Source organism: Piliocolobus tephrosceles, chromosome 9, assembly GCF_002776525.5.
Source record: "Piliocolobus tephrosceles isolate RC106 chromosome 9, ASM277652v3, whole genome shotgun sequence".
NCBI classification, from domain to species: Eukaryota; Metazoa; Chordata; class Mammalia; order Primates; family Cercopithecidae; genus Piliocolobus; species Piliocolobus tephrosceles.
In genome coordinates, this window is record NC_045442.1 from 30986040 (window position 1) to 31007451 (window position 21412).

General features: G+C 51.9%; 1 protein-coding gene across 1 annotated transcript in view; it reads left to right on the forward strand.

Annotated features, from left to right (window-relative positions):
- Positions 1 to 6857, forward strand: part of ARL3 (ADP ribosylation factor like GTPase 3) — a 43006-nt gene extending 36149 nt beyond the window's left edge. The window contains exon 6 of the mRNA XM_023206524.2: positions 3630 to 6857. Within this exon, the coding sequence (XP_023062292.1) occupies positions 3630 to 3677 (48 nt within the window). The 3' untranslated portion in view covers positions 3678 to 6857. The remainder of the gene's footprint in view (positions 1 to 3629) is intronic.
- Positions 6858 to 21412: the final 14555 nt, after the last annotated feature.

Sequence of the window (21412 nt, forward strand, 5' to 3'; positions counted from 1 at the left end):
GGAACTGTATTTCCTCTCTGGGAGGCCAAACAAAGCTCAGTATTTGAAATTCCATGTACTGAGTCTCTTTAGTCTCTGTTATTGAACTGAAGCTAATCAATTCAAATTCAGTTTCAGCAAGATTGGTCAGGGGAGGGTCCGGGAAGGAAGGGAGGAAGGACTCTTCATACCATAAGATTGTCATCCCCATAATGAAGATCAAATGTGCAGAAAATTGGTCAAACCAGTTTTTAACAATAAAAGTTCAACCATTAAACAAACCTATGAGTTCATTTCCTTCTTTAGAAGCAGAGCAGTAACCTACTTCAAGTAAATGATCACCTTTTCTCAGTTGTCTGTTTAAAAAAAAAAAAAAGCTGGGCACCGTGACTCACGCCTGTAATCCCAGCACTTTGGGAGACCAAGGTGGGCAGATCATGAGGTCAGGAGATTGAGACGATCCTGGCTAACACGGTGAAACCCGTCTCTACTAAAAATACAAATAAATTAGTCAGGCATGGTGGTGGGCGCCTGTAATCCTAGCTACTCGGGAGGCTGAGGCAGAATGGTGTGAACCTGGGAGGCAGAGCTTGCAGTGAGCTGAGATCATGCCACTGCACTCCAGCCTGGGCGACAGAGCAAGACTCCGTCTCAAAGCAAACAAAAAAAAAAAAAAACCTTCCTTGCCAGATGAAAGCAAGAGTAGTGTGGAACATTTATTTAAACATGAGAAGCAGAAGGTTCCTCCTCTTGCAAGTATGTTGTCTCTAAATGTAGCATTTCCACTGGAGGTGGTGGTCTGGGTGGATGGTTAATATATGAGGATTGTGCAGCCAGGTAGATAGCCAGGCCTCTGCATACATAGATACCCACAGCCCAGGAACCTTGAGAACTGAACAGCCCATAACAGCCTCTGGCACTATCAGAGCTGCAGGGAGGCTTGGCTGGGGCTACTCCAGTCTCAGGCCCCTGCGTTCAGCGGAAGTCATGAGGAGGATAAAACTAGAATTCCTCCCTTTCCTGTCTTCAGGGTGCTTCCCAGCTCCTCTCTAAGCTTGGGGCAGAGCCCTTCACCTGGCAGGTACCCACATCCATGGAGAACTGGTAAGCAGCTTTGGAGCACCACGCTGGGCACCACAGCTTGCCCTTGCCCTGCTCTGTCCTGTGCCTTCATCTCCTCAACTGTGATAGAGAAATAACACTAGCATCTACTTCACAGGCTTCTACAAGGATTGACTTAAAAGATGTGAATTAAGTGGGCTGTGGGCTAGACATCATGTTAGGTTCTGGGAATATAACCTCCAGCAAGTCTGATGGGAGCCTCCCCTGGGCGAGCTTGGGCACCACCATTGCCTTTCCTTTCCAGGAGGCAGCTTGACAAAGCTTGCCCCAATGTGATTGACAAAGCTTGCCCCAGCTAGATCCATAGCCACGTGATTGAGGAGGTACCACTGTTGGCCAATGCCTCCCCTTCCCTCCCCTCCCACTTCCAGCCCAGTTCTCTTCTGGCTAGCACAAGAAAGATGCCACTCCCCAAGCCCTAGGCGCTTCAGATTAGAGGGGCCTCTGTTACACTCCCTGTGCTTCGCACACTCAGGGTTGCAGTGGCAGCCACAGGGGCCCAGGCTGGGGGTCAGCTGGCAGGGACTGGCCTCCACGCGCCCTCTGTTGGCAGGACAGTGGCTGGAAGGACTTCACCATGGCTGGTCCTCACAGGCATCTGGAGACACCAGATACGCAGGGCTCGGCCGTTTGAACCCTCCTTTGCCTCCATAACAGAGACCCGGTATAAAACCACCCCGCACCCTCCACCTTCTGCTTTGGGCTCCTGCAGCTGAGTAAATATTTTTCCTATCTCTTTGCCTGCATTCGTGTTCAGTTACTTGCAATAATCTCTCCTTAATCAGCCATAAAGCAAGAAAAAGGCAAAGCGCTGTTCACATAGTGTGGGCACACTGTCCTTGATTTCTCTGAGAAGACGGTTTGAGTGCGAGCCCCCCCAGAGGAGAGGTGCCCACCTTGGAGTGCTTGTGCGAGCGCCTGAAGGTGGAAAGTGCCGTGTAAGTGCCGATCTATTCAGCTTCCCAGGCGAGAGAAGATGCGTATCTTATTCATCCCTCTTTTATTTGTAAAATCTTTTTTGTCTCTTGGCAGGTGATCTTTTTTTTTTCTGGAAACCAATTAGCTACTAAAATTAAACATGCTTCTCTTTAAATTAATCCTTTTCATAAAATGGTCTTAAAATTGGCCTTAGCTTCTCAGAGTTAGTAGCTGACCCCGTTGTAATTAGAGATGCATTTGGATTCCCCCTTTCTCCCACCTCGGCATTCCTCTGCCCTTCCCCCTGCTGCCGCCAGGTGCTGTCCACCTTCGGGCTTTCTACACCGCGGCCTCATCTTGGCAAAGGTCAGAGGTCGGCTCTGGGACAGCCGTCAGATTATCTGGTTCTGCTGCCCAAGTGCGCTGACAGCAACTGGCGGGGTCGTAATCACTGTAAATTCAGGTGACGGTCAGATGAGCCGGGAGAGAGGATGCCTGCTGGTTGTTTTGCAGTGATGTATTGTTTATGGGATTAATGTTCCGAATGGCCAAGGGTGTCAGCTGATACTTATTACTGTAAGCTGTCTCAGCTGTTCAGGTTCAGCAGCTAGATCCATGGCCACAGGAAATGTGGGACTCAGTGGCGTGTCCAGTATGGCTGATGTGTGCAGATGTAGCTGGGACCTCTGTCTGTGAGCCTCTGTTACGGATGCAAGGGGAAGGACTCATGGCAGCAGCTGCCTTGGATTTTGTTCTGGGCTTCTGAGGAAACTCTACACACTCTTGAAGGTTGGGGAGACTCTAGGGAAGGGCACAGTGTCCAGGGCTAGCTCCAAAGGGGGTTGAGAAGGAGTTCACCTCTGACAGGCCTGGCATCCATAGGAATTGTGCCGCCTGCCAGGTGGCTGTAGGCATTGTGTGGTTTTTACCTGGGTCCCTCTGCAGCCTTCTAAGAGAGGGCGCTTTCAAGGTCATTGTGCCTTTAAGGGAACCTTCTCCCCAGTCCCTCTGGATGCTGGTGCTTAAAGCTATAAGAAGCGGGCCAGACCCTTTTAAACCTATCTGAAGTGCTGCAGGAAGAGAAGTAAATGCACATCGCCCTGGTATGTGACTCTCAACACTCACTGCGGTGGGTTTGTTTTTCCAAAAAGAAATTTAATTTAACCCAAGTGTACACTGTCACACTGTAAACACACTGGGGCACCAGAAGGGTGGCTTATTGAATTTAATGCCCTAGCAAAGGTCAGCTTTTAGAAAAAGCCAAAAATGGCTGGAATCATTCCTGATAGCTCCTCAATCAGGCTTTGGATGCAGGCAGATGTGTTTATTTTTTCAGAGGGAGTTCCTGAGGACCCATCTCAAGTTCAGGCGCTGGGCATTCCCCCTCCCATCTCCGCCTTGTGCTCTCAGAGACCTCCCTCCTCCTCCTCCTCCTCCTGGGAGGTCACTGTCCTTGGTCACCGAGGTGGGCCCCTGAGCCAAGCAAACTCCCTAAAGCTGGCGGTCTGGGAGGGAGGGCCTGGGACCCCCACCGCCCGCCCCTCCAGGCTGGCGTGTGTGGCGCTTTTCTTCCAACTAACACTGCCTTTCTCTGCCCATTTCCCTCAAAGGATGGCATGAACTGGGTCTGCAAAAATGTCAATGCAAAGAAGAAATAAAATCTAGACGAATGGAGACGCGGGAGCTGCGGGAGCCGAATTCGGTCCTGAAAAACACTAATTTGCTGCTTTCTGACCAAATGTTTTTCCATCTGTGTACAGCTACAGCTGTTTGAAGGGAGGGAACAACACAGTTTAGAAAGAATCCCCATTCCAGCAGTAGATTTAACTGATCTCTGAGGTTCAGTATCCTTTTTCAAATAAAGGAATTATATTATTTCCTCTGCATAATTGAAATAGTATCAAATGTCTCAAAGCACATGATTAGAAAATGAGATCTTTTAAATGAGCAAGAGATTGCATTGCAGTTTAGACAATTCCAGTGGGCTTTTTTTTCCTCTCAAAAAAAAAAAAAGAAAAAGAGGAAGAAGCAGCTTTGCTGAGTTCATTTATTTACTGACCCATCCCTTGCATTCCCTCCATGGTTTTGAAACCACAGACAGTGTTTGCTGCTGCTGTCAGTGATTTTTACCATCACCAGCCCAGCCAGGCTTCAGTCTGTCCGGCAGGAAGCTGCTGGGTGGGGGTGGGGGGAGAAAAGGCAGATAATTAAACTATCCCATCGTCTTGCAGGTCAGAGACTGCGTATGTAATCCTCACTCTTTGGACAGAAAAAAAAAAAAAAAAACCCTTTCTTGCAGACAAGTCACTACAGAAACATACCCCATCCCACCCACCCCTGCCCCCGCCCCCACCCCAGCCAGCCACACAGAGAAGCAAATTCTTATGACTTTTGACTGTAATGACATCTGGAATGTAAGGAGAGGTGGGAGGTTTAATTCCAGAAAAATTACAAGGTCCTTAAAAAGCTCTCACATCGAGGGCTCAGGCTAGCGTAAACAGGCTTTCTCCAGCTCAGTGGAGCAGTGAGCAGCCGACTCTGAGATTAGCTGGCTTCTCCGTGGCCATCCTATAGATGGGATTTCTAAAGCTCAAAGAATTCTGTGTTTAAACGATCACAATAGGCTGCTGCTATCAGATTTTAGAAATCAATGCAGCTTACCATGAACCTGCTCCACTGAGAAAAGCCAGGCAGATCGATTTTTAGAGAGATCAATTTTTACAGTGCTGGCAACTTGGTGGTGTGGGATGCTCCTGGGTGGAGAGGGTTTGCTGCTGGGAAGGACATGGGTGTATGTGTGACTGCAGGGGTCGTGTCCAGGGAAGCCAGAGTCACCCCAGCTGCTGGGCTCCTCTGCCTCTCTGCAGCAGAGTGTCTGTCCTCTGTGGATGGATTGGAGAGGAATAGCAGAACATTTCTCCTGCCCCTCAAAATGAGCTTGTTTCCCTGAACCTCAGAAATCCTCAGCTTCAAACATGGGGAAACAGGCCAGAGCATTGCCCGGCTGCTGAATTAAACTCTGTTCTGGTGCCTGAGCTCAGGGGTTTTCAGAGAATGAATAAGAGACTGTCCAGTGACTGGTGGGTCCCTGGGGGCCAGCTGCCTTCTCATCCTGGGAGGTGGCCCTTCCCAAGCCCATCAGGGCATGTGAGCAGACTGAAGGGGCCACTGCAGCCCCTGGCCCTCGGTACCCAGCTTTTTCTGGCTAAGAGTATGCAGCAGAGACTGAGGCATAGCCAGCTTCAAAAGCGGTCTGGCGTGAAAGTCATTAAAGCCAGCCATGAAAAGGTGCCCCGGAGTTGCTGTGGACAGACCTGTAAGGACTTGCAAAACAAAAGAAAGTGAGGGTTTTTTTTAAACCGCAGAGCTAACTGCTCTCTGCAACCTCCTCCACTGGCTTCTCTGGCTCACCCAAGCTCCTCTCCTACTTTGAACAGAGGCAACACAGAATTACAAGGAATCAGAAATCCCCCTTCTACCAGGCTGCAAATGTGGCTCTAGCACTTGCAAATTGTTTTTTCTTCCAGATAGTTCATCAGGGACAAGTTATCTGAGGGGCAAAATGCCTGCTTGGAGGTCTGCAATTTTGGAACACTGCACTATGGAACTTTGACTCTGGCAGTGGAGGGTCTGTAAAATATTTTTGTTCTTTTACCACCAACTTAGGGGACTGTTTTAAAGAGCCCTCCCAAGGCCTCTGCTAGCAGGCAGAAGCCACTCCTCTGATAACGGCCTCTGTAAATGTTCCGGTTTGCTCCTCAGCTGCAGAGACACAGAGACGCTGCAGATGTCACACGCTTTCATCTTCCCTTTGAGCCCTTTGGAACCCTCCTGGGGCTCTGGGGTAGATGAGAGAAGCCTGGAAAAGGCAGAGTTTGAAAGCTCCCATTTAAAAACAAAATGCTTTTTAAAGCCCTCTTGCCTCTTCCCTGCCCACTCCTGCCCCCTGACCAGAAGACAGAATTTGAAGCTGGAAAGGGGAGCCCCCTTTTCTCCTCCTCCCGTCCCCAGTGAATCTTAGCGAGACTTTTGCCCTGCACACAATTGCATCTGAATGTGCGGGGGAGAGGGCTGGAGGCCGGAGGGCAGGCGAGGCCTGGGGGTGTGCTCCTGATAGGTGCTCAAGCCAGTTGTGGGAAAAACTGGAGCCCTCCCCTCCTCCTGACCTACCCCGTGTGGCTGCTTTTGGCTGGATTCCCTGCACCCAGTGCAACACACCCTTTCCCCTTCACTCTCCCTTGGTTACTATGGAAACAAGGGTGTCATTGATGTGGGCTGAGCTGGGGAACATGTCGGTGCACAGCTGAAAGTCAGCGATTATGCCGGCGGTTAGAAATGTGCCAGGGTTAAAGGAGTCTGCAGCTCCCACGGCTGCTGGGAGGACACGGTCCTGCCCCCTTCCTTCCTCCCTCCCTCCGTCTCCACTGCTCTCTCCTGGCTTTTGACAAATTTCTTTATTCCCCTCTGGACTAAAGTAGTGGCTATTTTTGTGCCACTCTGCGCCCCACCCTCACTGTTGGCCGCTCCTTTTCCGGCCTGGCCTGGAGGGTGACACCGTGTCACCCCCACCAGGACTCGTCTCTCCATTCCCGTCAGAGTTTGCTTTGATTTCCCTTTCCTTTCCTTCTCGGGGACCAGTTCTTACTTCCTTTTATTTTTAGCTCTGCACTCCATGTGGTTTCAGGGTTCAGTCTGATCCATCAAAAGGTTCTTTTTTTATAATCCCTTTTGAAAATGATAATCAAAGGAAGAGACGTGGTGTTTGGTCATGTGGAAAACTCAATGTATAATTTAGACGTCTGTCAAAAATCCGACAAATAAAATTTAGCTGGAACGAAGGCAGCCTGGAATGTGTTGTGTTCTTTGCCGAAGCTCAGAGAGGGCCTGAAATGTGTTTGTCCTTTCAGGGGTTTGCTTTCTTCAAGAGGTTTTTTCCAGAAGGATATATGTATAAAATAGGATACCAACAATAGCAATAATAGCCCTTCATTAAGCCCCTCCTACGTGCCGAGCACTTTAGATACATCATGGTAAGCATTAGTCCCCTTTGCAGCGGAGGAAATTGAGGCATTTGCCCCAGTTCAGGAACTTGCCTGAAATCACAGAGCCTTTCAGTGCAGGTGGGGCTGGGAGCCTGGGTCTGAATGCTCAGCAAGCTGCCGCCTCTGGAGAATAAAAACAGTCAATGGCAGGGCTGGATCACGCCTGTAATCCCAGCACTTTCAGAGGCTAAGGTAGGTAGATCTCCTGAAGTCCGGAGTTCAAGACCAGCCTGACCAACATGGTGAAACCCTGTCTCTACTAAAAATACAAAATTAGCCGGGCGTGGTGGCTTGCATCTATAATCCCAGCTGCTTGGGAGGCTGAGGCAGAAGAATTGTTTGAACCCAGGAGTCGGAGGTTGCAGTGAGCTGAGGTCGCACCATTGTACTCCAGCTTGGGCAACAAGAGCAAAACTCCATCGGAAAAAAAAAAAAAAATCTGTCAGTGGCTCATTTCCCAGCAGCCTCAGCCCCTAGCCTCTGAGTGCTCCTTCTGCCCAGCCTCCTCCCCTCAGCCTCTGACAAGCACTGCTCCCCTGGGTTCCCTGCCCCAGGTGTTGCATGTCCTCTGCTCACACAGCACAACCATAGACTGGGTTTCATCCTTGGCCAGGTCCAGCCCGACAGACACAAAAAAGGGAGAAGAAATAATTAGCAAAGTTAGGGCCTTCAGGGAGACTTGCAGTTACATAGTACCTAATACTGGATCTTCCATTTACAGAGGGTTCCGAGAGGGAACAGACCTGCCCAGTGTTACATGGAAGGTGCAGAGTTGGCAGCTGTCCCAGGCTCTGCCCTCTGGAGCAGAAGAGTTCATTGTCCCTTCAGCAGGCTAGAGACACAGCAGCACAGCTGGTCCCACAGGGCCTCACCATTTGTGCGTGTGTGTACGTTTTGTGTTTTTGAGAGAGATTTCACTCTGTCACCCAGGCTGGAGTGCAGTGGCACAGTCACAACTCACTGCAGCCTCAACCTCCTGGGCTCAAGCCATCCTCCCAACCCAGCCTCCCAAGTAGCTGGGACTAGAGGTATGTACCACCATGTCTAGCTAATTTTTTTTTTTTTTTTTTTTATTTTTTTTTTTAGACAGAGTCTCACTCTGTCGCCCAGCCTGCAGTGCAGTGGCACAATCTCAGCTCACTGCAAGCTCCGCCTCCCGGGTTCATGCCATTCTCCCGCCTCAGCCTCACTAGTAGCTGGGACTACAGACGCCCGCCACCACACCGGCTAACTTTTAGGGTTTTTTTGTATTTTTACTAGAGATGGAGTTTCACCATGTTAGCCAGGATCGTCTCGATCTCCTGACCTCGTGATCTGCCTGCCTCGGCCTCCCAAAGTGCTGGGATTACAGGCGTGGGCCACCGCGCCCAGCCTTTAAAGAGCAAGCTGTGGGCAGAACTAGCTGGTAGCTGGAAGCAGGAGAAAGAAGAATTAGGGTTGCCAGATACATTACAGAACATTCAGTTAAACTTGAATTTCAGATAAACAATGAATAATTTTTAATTCAAGTATATCCCATGCAATATTTGGGACATCAGTATAACACTCAAAAAAATGCTTTATCTTAAATTAAAATTTAACTGGTCATCCTAGCTTTTTGGTTTTCTTTTGATAAATCTGGCAAAACCCTTCCCAGCACTCCCTGCCCAAAAAAGGGACAGTGCAGTATAATTAAAAAGTGTAGCTGGGCACGTGGCTTATGCCTGTAATCCTGGCATTGTGATGTTGACTAGGCCAGCATAGGGAGATTTAAAAGAGATGTCATGTAAACAAAGTGCCTAGATCTAGGACAATACCTAGCACATAGAAGGAACATTCCATGCCTCAGTTTCTTTTTCTTTTCTGTTTTTTTGGAGATGGAGTTTCGCTCTTCTGCCCAAACTGGAGTTCAGTGGCACAATCTCGGCTCACTGCAACCTCCACCTCCCAGGTTCAAGCGATTCTCCTGCCTCAGCCTCCCGAATAGCTGGGATTATTGGCATGTACCACCATCCCCAGCTAATTTTTGTATTTTTAGCAGAGACGGAGTTTCACCATGTTGACTAGGCTGGTCTTGAACTCCTGACCTCAGGTGATCCACGCGCATTGGCCTCCCAAAGTGCTGGGATTATAAAGCGTGAGCCACAGTGCCTGGCCCTCAGTTTCTTATCTTCAAAATTAGGCAATAATTATGTTGTGCAGTTGTCAAGAGGATGAGATGAGATATCCGTACAGTGAGTAGTAGGTGCTAAATCAGTGGTAGCAAATATAACAGCTGGCAGAAAGTCTGGAGTCCAGACCTTCCCAGGCCCCCAAGACCTCTGCCTCCCACCTTCCCTCTCATGTGGCTCTGTGACTTTCAAGGCCAGCAGCCCCCTCCCTTCGGGACTCCCAGGGCCACCCCAACCACACCTCCTGCTATTAGATTTGTAAGTGGGAAAGGCTCTTATCAGAGGCTCCTGATTGGCTCCAGGTGCAAACACAGTTTAGCGCTCAGTCAAGCTGCATCTCAGGGCCTCTGTCCCTGTCTCCCCCTCATCCCCCTTAATTGCAATCTGTTCTGTAATTTCCTTTTCCAACACTGCAGAACACAGAGAAGCTGCAGCCACCAAGAGCAGGGGCAGGAAGGAAAGAAAGAGAGCCCTGGCTCCCTGCAGTCATTCTGCTGGTCCAGCACTGGTGTGTGTGTGTGTGTGTGTGTGTGTGTGTGTGTGTCCAGAACCAGCCACACACAGGCGTGGAAGTGCAGCAAACAACCAGGCCCCCGCAGTGTCAGACCAGCGGAAAAGAGTTAAGGAGGTAGCCACTTGCACCAGGTGCTTCACAGTTATTTAATCCTCGCAAAGACACTGTTAACTGTAGATATTGTCATTCACGGTATGGGGATGGGGCTCATAGAATTCAAATCACTCACCCATGATCCCACAGGAAGAACTGGGCAGAGTCAGGATTTGAACCCAGGCTTGTTTCACTGCTGGGTCCCAAATTCATACCACAATACCTGTTTGCTTTTGGCTCGTAATGCTCTGCTGTCAGAAAAGGAGCTAAGGAATCCTTCTGCGCGGAGCGGTTTCTTCTCCAGAGCGAATAGCAGTGTCCCAGGGACAAAAAGCCTTTGCTAAAGAAATGAAATATTAATGACAGAACTACAGAGAGCAAGCTGCGCCCAGGAGGGGACGGGGAGAATTTGCTTGGATACCTGAAACTAAGAGGTACAGGGTTGCAGGCGGAATCCCATTTAGCTAAGCCAACTGCTTCTCTTTTGAGTCATTAGTGGGTCTCATCCTTTGATTAGCCCTACCAGATAGCCGTTTACTGTCCCTAGTTCCCAGATGACGAAACCAAGGCTCACAAAGGTTAAGTCACTTGCCCACAGTCACACAGCTAGGAAATGGCTTGACTGCGATTCCTGCCAGCACACTTGCCGAAAGCCCATTTTATTCCATCATGCCACCCCAGGGAGGTAGGCGAGAGGCGGCCCTCACTCTCTGCCACTCACCCTGTTTTCAGGATCCAGAAGACCCTGCCCTGGGGTCCCAGAGTCAGCTGCTGCTCTGGATGCCACCAGTAGAGGGGGCAGGAAGTGCCCAGCCCCACCCTTACAACCAAGAAAAGGGCCTGGGGAGGCTGTTGCAGTTGGGGCTCTGGCCTGGGATCAGCTGCCTCCACTCCCACCCAGGGCTCAGAAGCCCCTGTGCCAGCCCCCTGGAGGTGCAGCCCTAGGAGCCCCCTCAGACCGCTGGAGCAGGAGGAGAAAGAGCTGACCATAGGAGACACACGGGCTCTGTCCACAGGCAGGCCCTCTTGGCCATATTCCTAACACTAGAGAGGCCTGTCACCCAGACCACCACTGACCCATGTGGGAGATGATGCCCCACACCAGAGTACAAGGCGTGGCACCAGCTGCAGACCCCTCAGCCAGTTCCCTTGGGTAGGGCACAAGCTGTATAGCTACATTTGGCCCTGCCTGTGACACCAGCCAGACCCCTCCCTGGGCCTGCATTTCAGCACTCTCCCCGAGCCCAGGCCCAGGCCCACCTGGAGCACCTGCTCCCGGGTTGGAGCCCAGCATTCTCCTTCCCTAGCCCTCCTTGCTGCCAGGACATCAGAATCCTGCAGAAGGATGCCGGTCCACCAACCTCAGCCCCCTTGGATTCCCTTTGGAGGCACAGAGCAAGCCTGGTCTGGGGCTGTCACATAGGAATGGGGCTTCCCTTGAGCCTCCAGAGGACAGTGCCAACGCCATTTTCCTGCTGGAATGCTACAGATGGCTTCTAGGAAGAAGGGGATAAGAAGCTTTGGTTTGTAAACAACAGCCCATCCTGGACGAAGGAATCCAATCCAGCCCAACTCTCCCCTCACTCTCCCCAGCTCCTATGGGGATGCAGCCTGGATTTCATCCTCACTCATGCCCCAGGCCCCTTTCCCACCCTGAGACCTCCAGATCTGGCATAGCAGCAGGTTGGGAGAAGAGAAAGCGGGAGGAAGGGGCATTCAGGGGCTGAGATGCTGATCCAGGCAGTGGGGGAGACATCTGCACAGCTGCAGGCAGCCCCCCTACCCCCAGTCGGTGAATGGGTACATCACCCTCTCCCACCCGCCTGCCACTGCTCTCCTGAAACAGTTGGTCCTAATGAACACTAAGCAAGCAGGGCAGCTGTGAGCATGATCCATATGCATGGGAGGTGTATATTTATCCTCACATCCCGCCCCACCCTGCAGCTGCTGCCATCCCCTATGCCAGGAGGGTGAGTGGGCACCAGGGCCCAGCCTGCTCCCGGGCTCCCAGGCCCTCACTTCTCCCAGCCCTCCCTCCCCAACCCACGCCCACAGCCTTCACTTGACCCATTTTGGAGGCAGAAGTTTGTATGTGTGTTTGAGAGAAAGAGAGTGCACACATCATTTCCCCAGTTGGTGCTTTGATTTCCTCTGAAGCATCTTGATTGCGGATGTACAATGGCATCTTGCTGCCAGTGCTCCCTCAGCAGCTTCTGGCTCCACGCCGCCTCCTCCCTGGAGCCGGGATTTTCTGCTGACTCGGGGGCCCATGGCTAGCTGGCAGGGAAGGGGAAGGCTTAATCCAGGCTTCCATCCCTTAGCTGAGCAGCAGGACCTGGACACCCAGCCATCCGCCTTCCCGCTCCTTAGACTGGGTTGAGGGTGCACCCTGAACCCCACCTGTCTCTCCCTTGGCCCTCCCACTGCTTCCCAGCCTGGTCTGGACTCCCCTGCCTGCTCCTCCTTCGAGGGGTTAGTGCCATTATTAAAATGCAGTCCCCTGCTCAGATGCCTTCAGAGGCCCTGCTGCTGTGGGTCCCTCAAGCCAAACCATTTACTCTGTTATTCAAGGCCCTGCTGATCTGACCCCAAACCTTTTTAATGGACTTATCAGCCATGGACTCCACACAGCCTTTGTGCCCAGATCTCTCCTCACTACTCCCCCAAGCATAATCCCTACAATTTCATTTTCCCACCTGTGTTCAGAGCGACCTCCTCCCTGGGATGTCTGCCCCCTCTTTTGAGTTTTCCCTTCCTTTAGGGCATGCTTCAAGTCCTACCTCCCTAAGAGGACAGCCGGGTACCCTCTAACCCTCTCCCTGTGAAACTCTTCATCCAGCAAATATCTCTTGAGCAGAAGCAAAACCCCTCCCACGGCCTGAGCCCTGTCCCCTCACTGCCTGTCTGACCTCATCACTCGCTGCTCTCTCCCACCTCCAACTCTTTCCAGCTGCCCTCGCCCCCTGACTGTTCCTGAAACAACATTTTCTGCCTGAGGCCTTTGTGCTGGTTCTCTCTGCCAGAAACACTCTTGCTCCAACTATCCCCCCAGATCTTGCCCCCCAACATTCTTGAGGTTTCCCATCTCCTCAGCCAGACTTTGCCCAGTCCTATAAACACTTCCACACCCCCTCCACTCCTGGCATCCCCTGTGTCCCCACCTGCTTTGCCTTCCTGGACTGTACTTACCAACAACTCATGGTGACTTGTTATTTTTGTTTGTCTGTTTGTTTGTTTTTTGAGATGGAGTTTCACATACCTACCACATAGAAGGAATATTCCATGCCTCAGTTTCTTTTTCTTTTCTGTTTTTTTGGAGACGGAGTTTTGCTCTTCCGCCCAAACTGGAGTTCAGTGGCATGATCTCGGCTCACTGCAACCTCCACCTCCCAGGTTCAAGCAATTCTCCTGCCTCAGCCTCCCAGGTAGTTGGGACTACAGGCATGCGCCACCGTGCCCGGCTAATTTTGTATTTTAGTAAAGACAGGGTTTCACCATGTTGTTTAGGCTGGTCTCGAACTCCTGACCTCAGGTGATCTGCTGGGATTACAGGCTTTTTTTTTTTTGAGATGGAGTCTTGCTCTGTCACCCAGGCTGGAGTACAGTGTCGCGATCTCCACTCACTGCCAAGATCTGCCTCCCGGTTCACACCATTCTCCTGCCTCAGCCTCCTGAGTAACTGGGACTACAGGTGCCTGCCACCACACCTGGCTAATTTTTTGTATTTTTAGTAGAGATGGGGTTTCACTGTGTTAGCCAGGATGGTCTCGATCTCCTGACCTCGTGATCCGCCCGCCTTAGCCTCTCAAAGTGCTGGGATTACAGGTGAGAGCCACCGCGCCCAGCCTTTTTTTTTTTTTTTTTTTTTTTTTTTTTTTTGAGACGGAGTCTCGCTCTGTCACCTGGGCTGGAGTGCAGTGGCTGGATCTCAGCTCACTGCAAGCTCCGCCTCCCTGGTTTACGCCATTCTCCTGCCTCAGCCTCCCGAGTAGCTGGGACTACAGGCACCAGCCACCTTGCCCGGCTAGCTTTTTGTATTTTTTTAGTAGAGACGGGGTTTCACCGTGTTAGCCAGGATGGTCTCGAACTCCTGACCTCGTGATCCGCCCGTCTCGGCCTCCCAAAGTGCTGGGATTACAGGCTTGAGCCACCGCGCCCGGCTTTTTTTTTTTTTTTTGAGATAGAGTGTTGCTCTGTCGCCCAGGCCAGAGTGCAGTGGCACAATCTCGGCTCACTGTAACCTCTGCCTCCTGGGTTCAAGTGATTCTCTTGCCTCAGCCTCCCAAGTAGCTGGGACTACAGGCATGCATCACCACGCCCGGCTAATTTTTGTATTTTTAGTAGAGACAGAGTTTTGCCATGTTGACCAGTCTGGTCTCGAACTCCTGATCTCAGGTGATCTGCCCACCTTGGCCTCCCAAAGTGCTGGGATTACAGGTGTTAGCCACTGTGCCCGGCCTCATGGTGACTTTTTTTTTTTTTTTTGAGGCGGAGTCTCGCTCTGTCACCCAGGCTGGAGTGCAGTGGCCGGATCTCAGCTCACTGCAAGCTCCGCCTCCCGGGTTTACGCCATTCTCCTGCCTCAGCCTCCTGAGTAGCTGGGACTACAGGCGCCGGCCACCTTGCCCGGCTAGTTTTTTGTATTTTTTAGTAGAGACGGGGTTTCACCGGGTTAGCCAGGATGGTCTCGATCTCCTGACCTCATGATCCGCCCGTCTCGGCCTCCCAAAGTGCTGGGATTACAGGCTTGAGCCACCGTGCCCGGCTTTTTTTTTTTTTTTTTTTTTTTGGAAATGGAGTCTCACTCTGTCGCCCAGGCTGGAGTGCAGTGGTGTGATCTCAGCTCACTGTAACCTCCACCTCCTGGGTTCAAGCAATTCTCCTGCCTCAGCATCCTGAGTAGCTGGGATTACAGGCATGCGCCACCATGCCTAGCTAATTTTTTTGTATTTTTAGTAGAGACAGGGTTTCACCGTGTTGCCCAGGCTGGTCTCAAACTCCTGAGCTCAGGCAATCCGCCCACCTTGGCCTCTAAAAGTGCTAGGATTACAGGCGTGAGCCACCATGCCCGGCCTCTCATGGTGACGTCTTTAGGGTTGATTGTCTAGCTCTTCCCCACAGACGATCAGCTCCAAGAGGGCAAAGTTTGTTTTGTTCATTGCTATATCCCTGACATTGAAGCAATGCCTGGCACAAGAAGGAGCTCAATAATGACTTAATGGATGAATGAATGAATCAAACAAACATACAGGCACTGTGCTAGGCTCTGAAAAAAAAAAAAAAATCAGAGCTGATTCACATTCACGTCCTCCAGGCACTCACAGGCTAGTTGGACATTAAGCCAGGCAGCTTGCAACCTAACCTGTGAACCACAATTAGTTAAAATCCAAAGTAAGGGAGCAAAGTGCATGGGAGTATGGCTGGCCCAAAGGAACATAAACATTGTGATAGCTGCGGTGGCCTGAAAGTCGCCTATGCCAGCACCAGACCTGGCACTCACATGCATCGTTTCATTATCCCTTAGCCACTCGCTGCAGAGGGGGCAGGGGCCAGGAGGGCTGCACAGAGGTGAGACTTTGAGGCTAGAGAGTCAGTCCAGGTAGAGGGGTCAGCAAGTCTGAAGCCAGTGGGGCATGGAAGCACACAGGCTGTGGGCGGACTGACTTCCAGCATATGATGTGCTGGGTGGAGACTGGGGAGCTGCAGCGGGCGGGACTGGCATTTGGTGTGGCTGGTCAGTCTCTCTTAGGCCACAAGCTGTCCATTTGCATTCACGCCCCCTCCCAGCTCAGTGCCCTGCAGCAGGCGTCCACATGGATAGTGTCTGATGGCAACATCCAATTCACAACCAGGCAGCCAGGACATTCATTTTTATTTATGGGGTTTTTTTTTTTTTTGGATGGAGTCTCGCTCTGTCACCCAGGCTGGAGTACAGTGGTGCTACCTCAACTCACTGCAAGCTCTGCCTCCCGGGTTCACACCATACTCCTGCCTCAGCCTCCCAAGTAGCTGGGACTACAGGTGCCCGCCACCACGCCCGGCTAATTGTTTGTATTTTTTAGTAGAGACGGGGTTTCACCGTGTTAGCCAGGATGGTCTCGATCTCCTGACCTCGTGATCGGCCCGCCTCAGCCTCCCAACGTGCTGGGATTACAGGCGTGAGCCACCGAGCCTGGCCCTATTTATGTATTTTTTTGAGATGGAGTTTCACTCTTCTTGTGCAGGCTGGAGTGCAATGATGTGATCTTGGCTTACTGCAACGTCTGCCTCCCGGGTTCAAGCGATTCTCCTGCCCCAGCCTCCTGCGTAACTGGGATTACAGACACCCACTACCATGCCCAGTTAATTTTTGTATTTTTAGTAGAGACGGGGTTTCACCACGTTGGCCAGGCTGGTCTCGAACTCCCGACCTCAGGTGATCCGCCTGCCTCAGCCTCCCAAAGTGCTGGGATCACAGGCATGAACCACCACACCCAGCCCAGGACATTTATATGTCAAATGATTCACTGCTGTTTTTTTTCCAGGTGGACCAGAAGTTCACACCACCCTTACACTCAGTTCTTGGAACACCCCTCCCCACATTCTACTTCTGAGATGGAATTCTGTGCCATTTCTTTTTTTTGAGATGAAAGTCTCACTCTTGTCGCCCATGCTGGAGTGCAGTGGTGTGATCTTGGCTCACTGCAACCTCCACCTCCCAGGTTCAAGTGATTCTCCTGCCTCAGCCTCTTGAGTAGCTGGGATTACAGGCGCCTGCCACCACTCCTGGCTAATTTTTGTACTTTTAATAGAGATGGGGTTTCACCATGTTGGCCAGGCTGGTCTTGAACTCCCGACCTCAGGTGATACACCAGCCTCAGCCTCCCAAAGTGCTGGAATTACAGGCATGAGCCAGTGCGCCCAGCCATTCTGTGCCATCTCTAAGCCCCCATGCTACAAGCTGCATACCACCTCACATATCACCCCCTGCTTGCCTCAGTGTAAATAATAATAAAAATCTATATCACAGAGCAGATGGGTTCTCCCTCAAGAAAGAGCCAATTATTGAATATCTGGTGCAAGGACAAGTCATAAATATCCCAGTTTGCTACAGTTGAGAGGCATTAACCACACAACAATGAAAGAAAACTGGTCTCTCGTGCAGGAAACATTCGAAGACCCCCCTAGTGCAGAGCTCTGGGATAAGTCCAGGCCACTGCACTCCAGCCTGGATGACAGAGCAAGACTGTCTCAAAAAAAAAAAAAAAAAGAGAGAGAGAGAATAGATACAGTAGAGACCAGAGCTCTATCCATCAGCTTTCTATTGGTTATGTGGAAGGACTTTCACTGTGACAGTGACATCCTGAGGTTGTGGGCTGTGCAGGAATTCCAGCAGAGTTGGAACACATGCTATCCTGGAAGGGAAGACAGACTTTGGGATTCAGGTGGAAGGAGAGAGGGTTGGGAAAGACAGACAGAAACTGAAGGAAGAAGCTCGTGTTCTTGGGACCAGCCCCTTCCTGGTCCAGGCGGATCCCTTCTCACCATGAGCCCCTCAACCCTGGCAGACTGTGCCCCATACTGTGAAGTATTTCCCATTCCCCCCAGCCTCCAAAGAAGATTCTGGAATCTTAGCCCTGGAAGAGCCTGAACCCCAGGCCCTGCTCCAGCTCTTCTGCACAGAGTATAAGACAGAGGCAATCTAGGGCCGGGCGTGGTGGCTCACGCCTGTAATCCCAGCACTTTGGGAGGCTGAGGCGGGCCGATCATGAGGTCAGGAGATCGAGACCATCCTGGTTATTAACACAGTGAAACCTCGTCTCTACAAAAAAGTTAGCCGGGCGTGGTGGCAGGCGCCTGTAGTCCCAGCTACTCAGGAGGCTGAGGCAGGAGAATGGCATGAACCTGGGAGGCGAAGCTTGCAGTGAGCCAAGATAGCGTCACTGCACTCCAGCCTGGGAGACAGAGCGAGACCCCGTCTCCAAAAAAAAAAAAAAAAAAAAAAACAGCGGGCAATCTAAGAGTGCTCTCAATTTCATTCCTTGCCCTCTTAACAAAAAGAAACAGGACTCAGAGGATTCTAGAACCAGTACCAGAATCCGGGTTCTAGAGACCACTGTTTCTAAAGCTCCTCCAAGGAAGAACTTTCCAAAAACATGCAGGGAGGCTATTTTATTTATTTATTTATTTTGAGTCACAGTCTTGCTCTGTCTCCCAGGCTGGAGTGCAGTGGCACAATCTCGGCTCACTGCAACCTCTACCTCCCAGGTTCAAACAATTCTCCTGCCTCAGTCTCCCGAGTAGCTGGGATTACAGGCACCCACCACCACGCCCTGCTAATTTTTGTATTTTTATTAGAGACAGGGGTTTCACCATGTTGGCCAGGCTGGTTCGAACTCCTGACCTCAGGCGATCAGCCCGCCTCGGCCTCACAAAGTGCTGGGATTACAGGCATAAAACACCATGCCAGGCTTTTATTTTATTTTACTTTACTTTATTTTATTGTATTTTATTTACTTGAGACAGGGTCTTGCTCTGTTGCTCAGGCTGGAGTTCAGTAGTGCTTCAGCCTTGACCTCCCAGGCTCAAGGGATCCTCCAGCACTCAAGTGATCCTCTTGCCTCAGCCTCCTGAGTAGCTGGGACCACAGGCACATGCCAGCAAGTCAGGTTAAATTTTTAATTTTTTGTTTGTGTGGTGGTGGATGTTTTTTTTTTTTGTTTGATATGGAGTCTCGCGCTGTCAGCCTGGTTGGAGTGCAATGGTGTGATCTTCGCTCACTGCAACCTCCACCTCCCCAGTTCAAGCGATTCTCCTGCCTCAGGATCCCCAGGAGCTGGGATTACAGGCGTCCGCCACCACACCTAGATAATTTTTTTTTTTTTTTTTGAGATGGAGTCTTGCTCTGTCCCCAGGCTGGAGTACAGTGGTGCGATCTCAGCTCACTGCAACCTCCGCCTCCCAGGTTTAAGTGATTCCCCTACCTCAGCCTCCCAAGTAGCTGGGATTATAGGCACGAGCCACCATGCCCGGCTAATTTTTTGTATTTTAGTAGAGACAGAGTTTCACCATGTTGGCCAAGATGGTCTCGATCTCCTGACCTCATGATCCACCCACCTCGGCCTCCCAAAGTGCTGGGATTACAGGAGTGAGCCACCGTGACCAGCCCAGATAATTTTTTTTTTTATTTTTAGTAGAGTGGGGCTTTCACCATGTTGGCCAGGCTGGTCTCGAACTCCTGACCTCAAGTGATCTGCCTGCCTTGGCCTCCCAAAGTGTTGGGATTACAGGCATGAGCCACTGCACCCAGCCTAATATTTTAATTTTTTGTAGAGACAGGATCTCCCTATATTGCTCATGCTGGTCTCATTAAGGGATCCTCATGCCTCAGCCTCCCAAAGTGCTGGGATCACTTTAGAAGAGGAGCTGTAGTGTGGTGATGTCTGTTTGGGGATACCTAGGGATCACAACTCTAGCTCCTTCACCCCCCCACACTTTCATAGGGTCAGCCCTGCTCCCATTTCTTAGCAGGCTGGAGTGGGAGGTTAGGGAAGGACATGCCTCTGATCCTCTCTCCAGGGCCTCCTCCCCCAGAATTTACAGGCTGCAGAGGTGGGGTAGGGAACTCCCCAGGTGGCTAGATGGGTCCTGGGTCCTGAAGTTGCGAATTGAATTGGTTCTCCCCCACCCTCGGATGGGAGAAGATGAGGGTGCCTTAGGAAGGCCATCGTGACAAAGACAGGATGAGTAGGAGAGTGTGAGCAGGGCCTGTAAGAACCCTGAGGTGAGGTTAGAATGTGGGGGTCTCAGCTTGGAGAAGGGGGCCCTGGGGTGCTGACTCAGTGGGTCAGGGCACCCACCCTTGTCTCCTGCCTCCCACCCCAGGGTGCCCTTTGAAGCTGGGAGGGTGCTTTGAGCTGGGGTCTCCTGGCCAGATGCGCTGGGAGAGGGGGTGGAGCCGATCATCCCCCAGGCCTCGCCCTCCCCACCCCCACCTTCAGACTCCCTTCTTGGCCTGGAGACCGTTTCCGGCAGTTGCAGGGGGCACCCATCACCCCCCAGGCTCCCGCCTTGCAGCTGTTCCCCAGCTGCCCTGCCCCACCCCAAAGACAGCTGGGAGCGAGGCCAGGGAGGGGGCAGGAGTGGCCCAGCTGCTCAGCTCCGGGCTGGGATGGGGAGGGCGGCAACATGAAAGAGCTGGGGCCGGCAGGCAGCAGAGGAAACCGCCCCCACCCCCTCCCTCGCGGTGGCCTCCCTGCAGGCTCAGCACATCTGGGCCACAGGTCTGTGGGGTGGGGAGACGCGGTTGGATCCCCAACCCTTCCCGGAAAGGGGAGGCGTGATGGCCTCTGGGGGAAGGCAGGAGGGGTGGGCCGTGTGCTGGGGCACCTGTGGCTGCAGCCAGCTCTCCAAGGAGCCACCAGTTTAGGGCAGAGAAGGCCCCTCTGATGACTTCTGAGTGAGCCTGTTCCCTGGGGCAGCCCCAGCTCTTTCTGGGCCTCCTCTGCCCCTAACCCTTTTGGGAGCTGGGTGACAGCTGCTCCTACAAAGCCAGGGACAAGTGGGTGGCTGGGGACAGCTGGGTGGGTTAGCGTCTCCCTGCTTCCCTGGCTGCCTAGGGATCCCCCAAGCCAACTCTGGGCAGCTGCTGCTTCACCTGTAGATGTGTGCGTGAGCGTGTGTTTGTCTGGGGTGGGCTTCAAAGCTGGGACATGGAGGGGCTCGAGCCCATCCCATTCCCACCAGAATGTCCCCTCCAGGTATCAGATCTCAGTGGACTGACGCATCTGGAGAAAGGGCCTCACCCCTCAGTCAAAACAAAACTAGGCCAAGTGGGAAAGACATTGGGCAGCTTTCTGTCTTGGCTCCCAACTCTTGGCATGGGGGATGTCCCAGGGTTCCTGGGAACTGGAGAAAGGGACAGTGAGACAGAAGCAGATGTCAGTGGAGGGAAGTGATTGTCCACCGGCACCTGTCCCCAGGCATCCTGCACCCTGGGCTGGAGGGGCACTGTGCTCCAGCCATCTCCCCACTCCCTTTAGCCCCAAACAGGTGCACGGGGAGGGAAGGGGGAGGCCAGCTGTTGTCATAAAGCTCCTGGCTCCCTGCCACACTGGGGAAGGGAACGATGAAGCAAGGCGGAGTCATCCTCTACTCGCACAGGGCAGGAAGGCGGAGGCAGTTAGCAAGACTGTGACTATGGTTTGGTCTGGCCAGCCCCAAAGTCTTTATTTTTCTTAATTTATTTTTTCCCCTTTGAGACAGGATATTGCTTTGTTGCCCAGGCTGGAGTACAGTGGCAAGATCTCAGCTCACTGCAACCTCCACCTCCCAGCCTCAATCAAGCAATCCTCCCACTTCAGTCTCCAGAGTAGCTAGGACCACAGGCCCGCAGCACCACGCCTGGCTAATTTTTCATTTTAGTAGAGATGGGGTTTCACCATGTGACCCAGGCTGGTTTTGAACTCATGGACTCAAGTGATCATCCACCTTGGTCTCTCAAAGTGCTGGGATTACAGGCGTGAGCCAACATGCTTGGCAAGCCTTTATTTTTCTGAGGGGAGGGGTGGCTAGGGGTCAGTGAGGCTTGGACCACTGGCATGGGACTTTTTTTT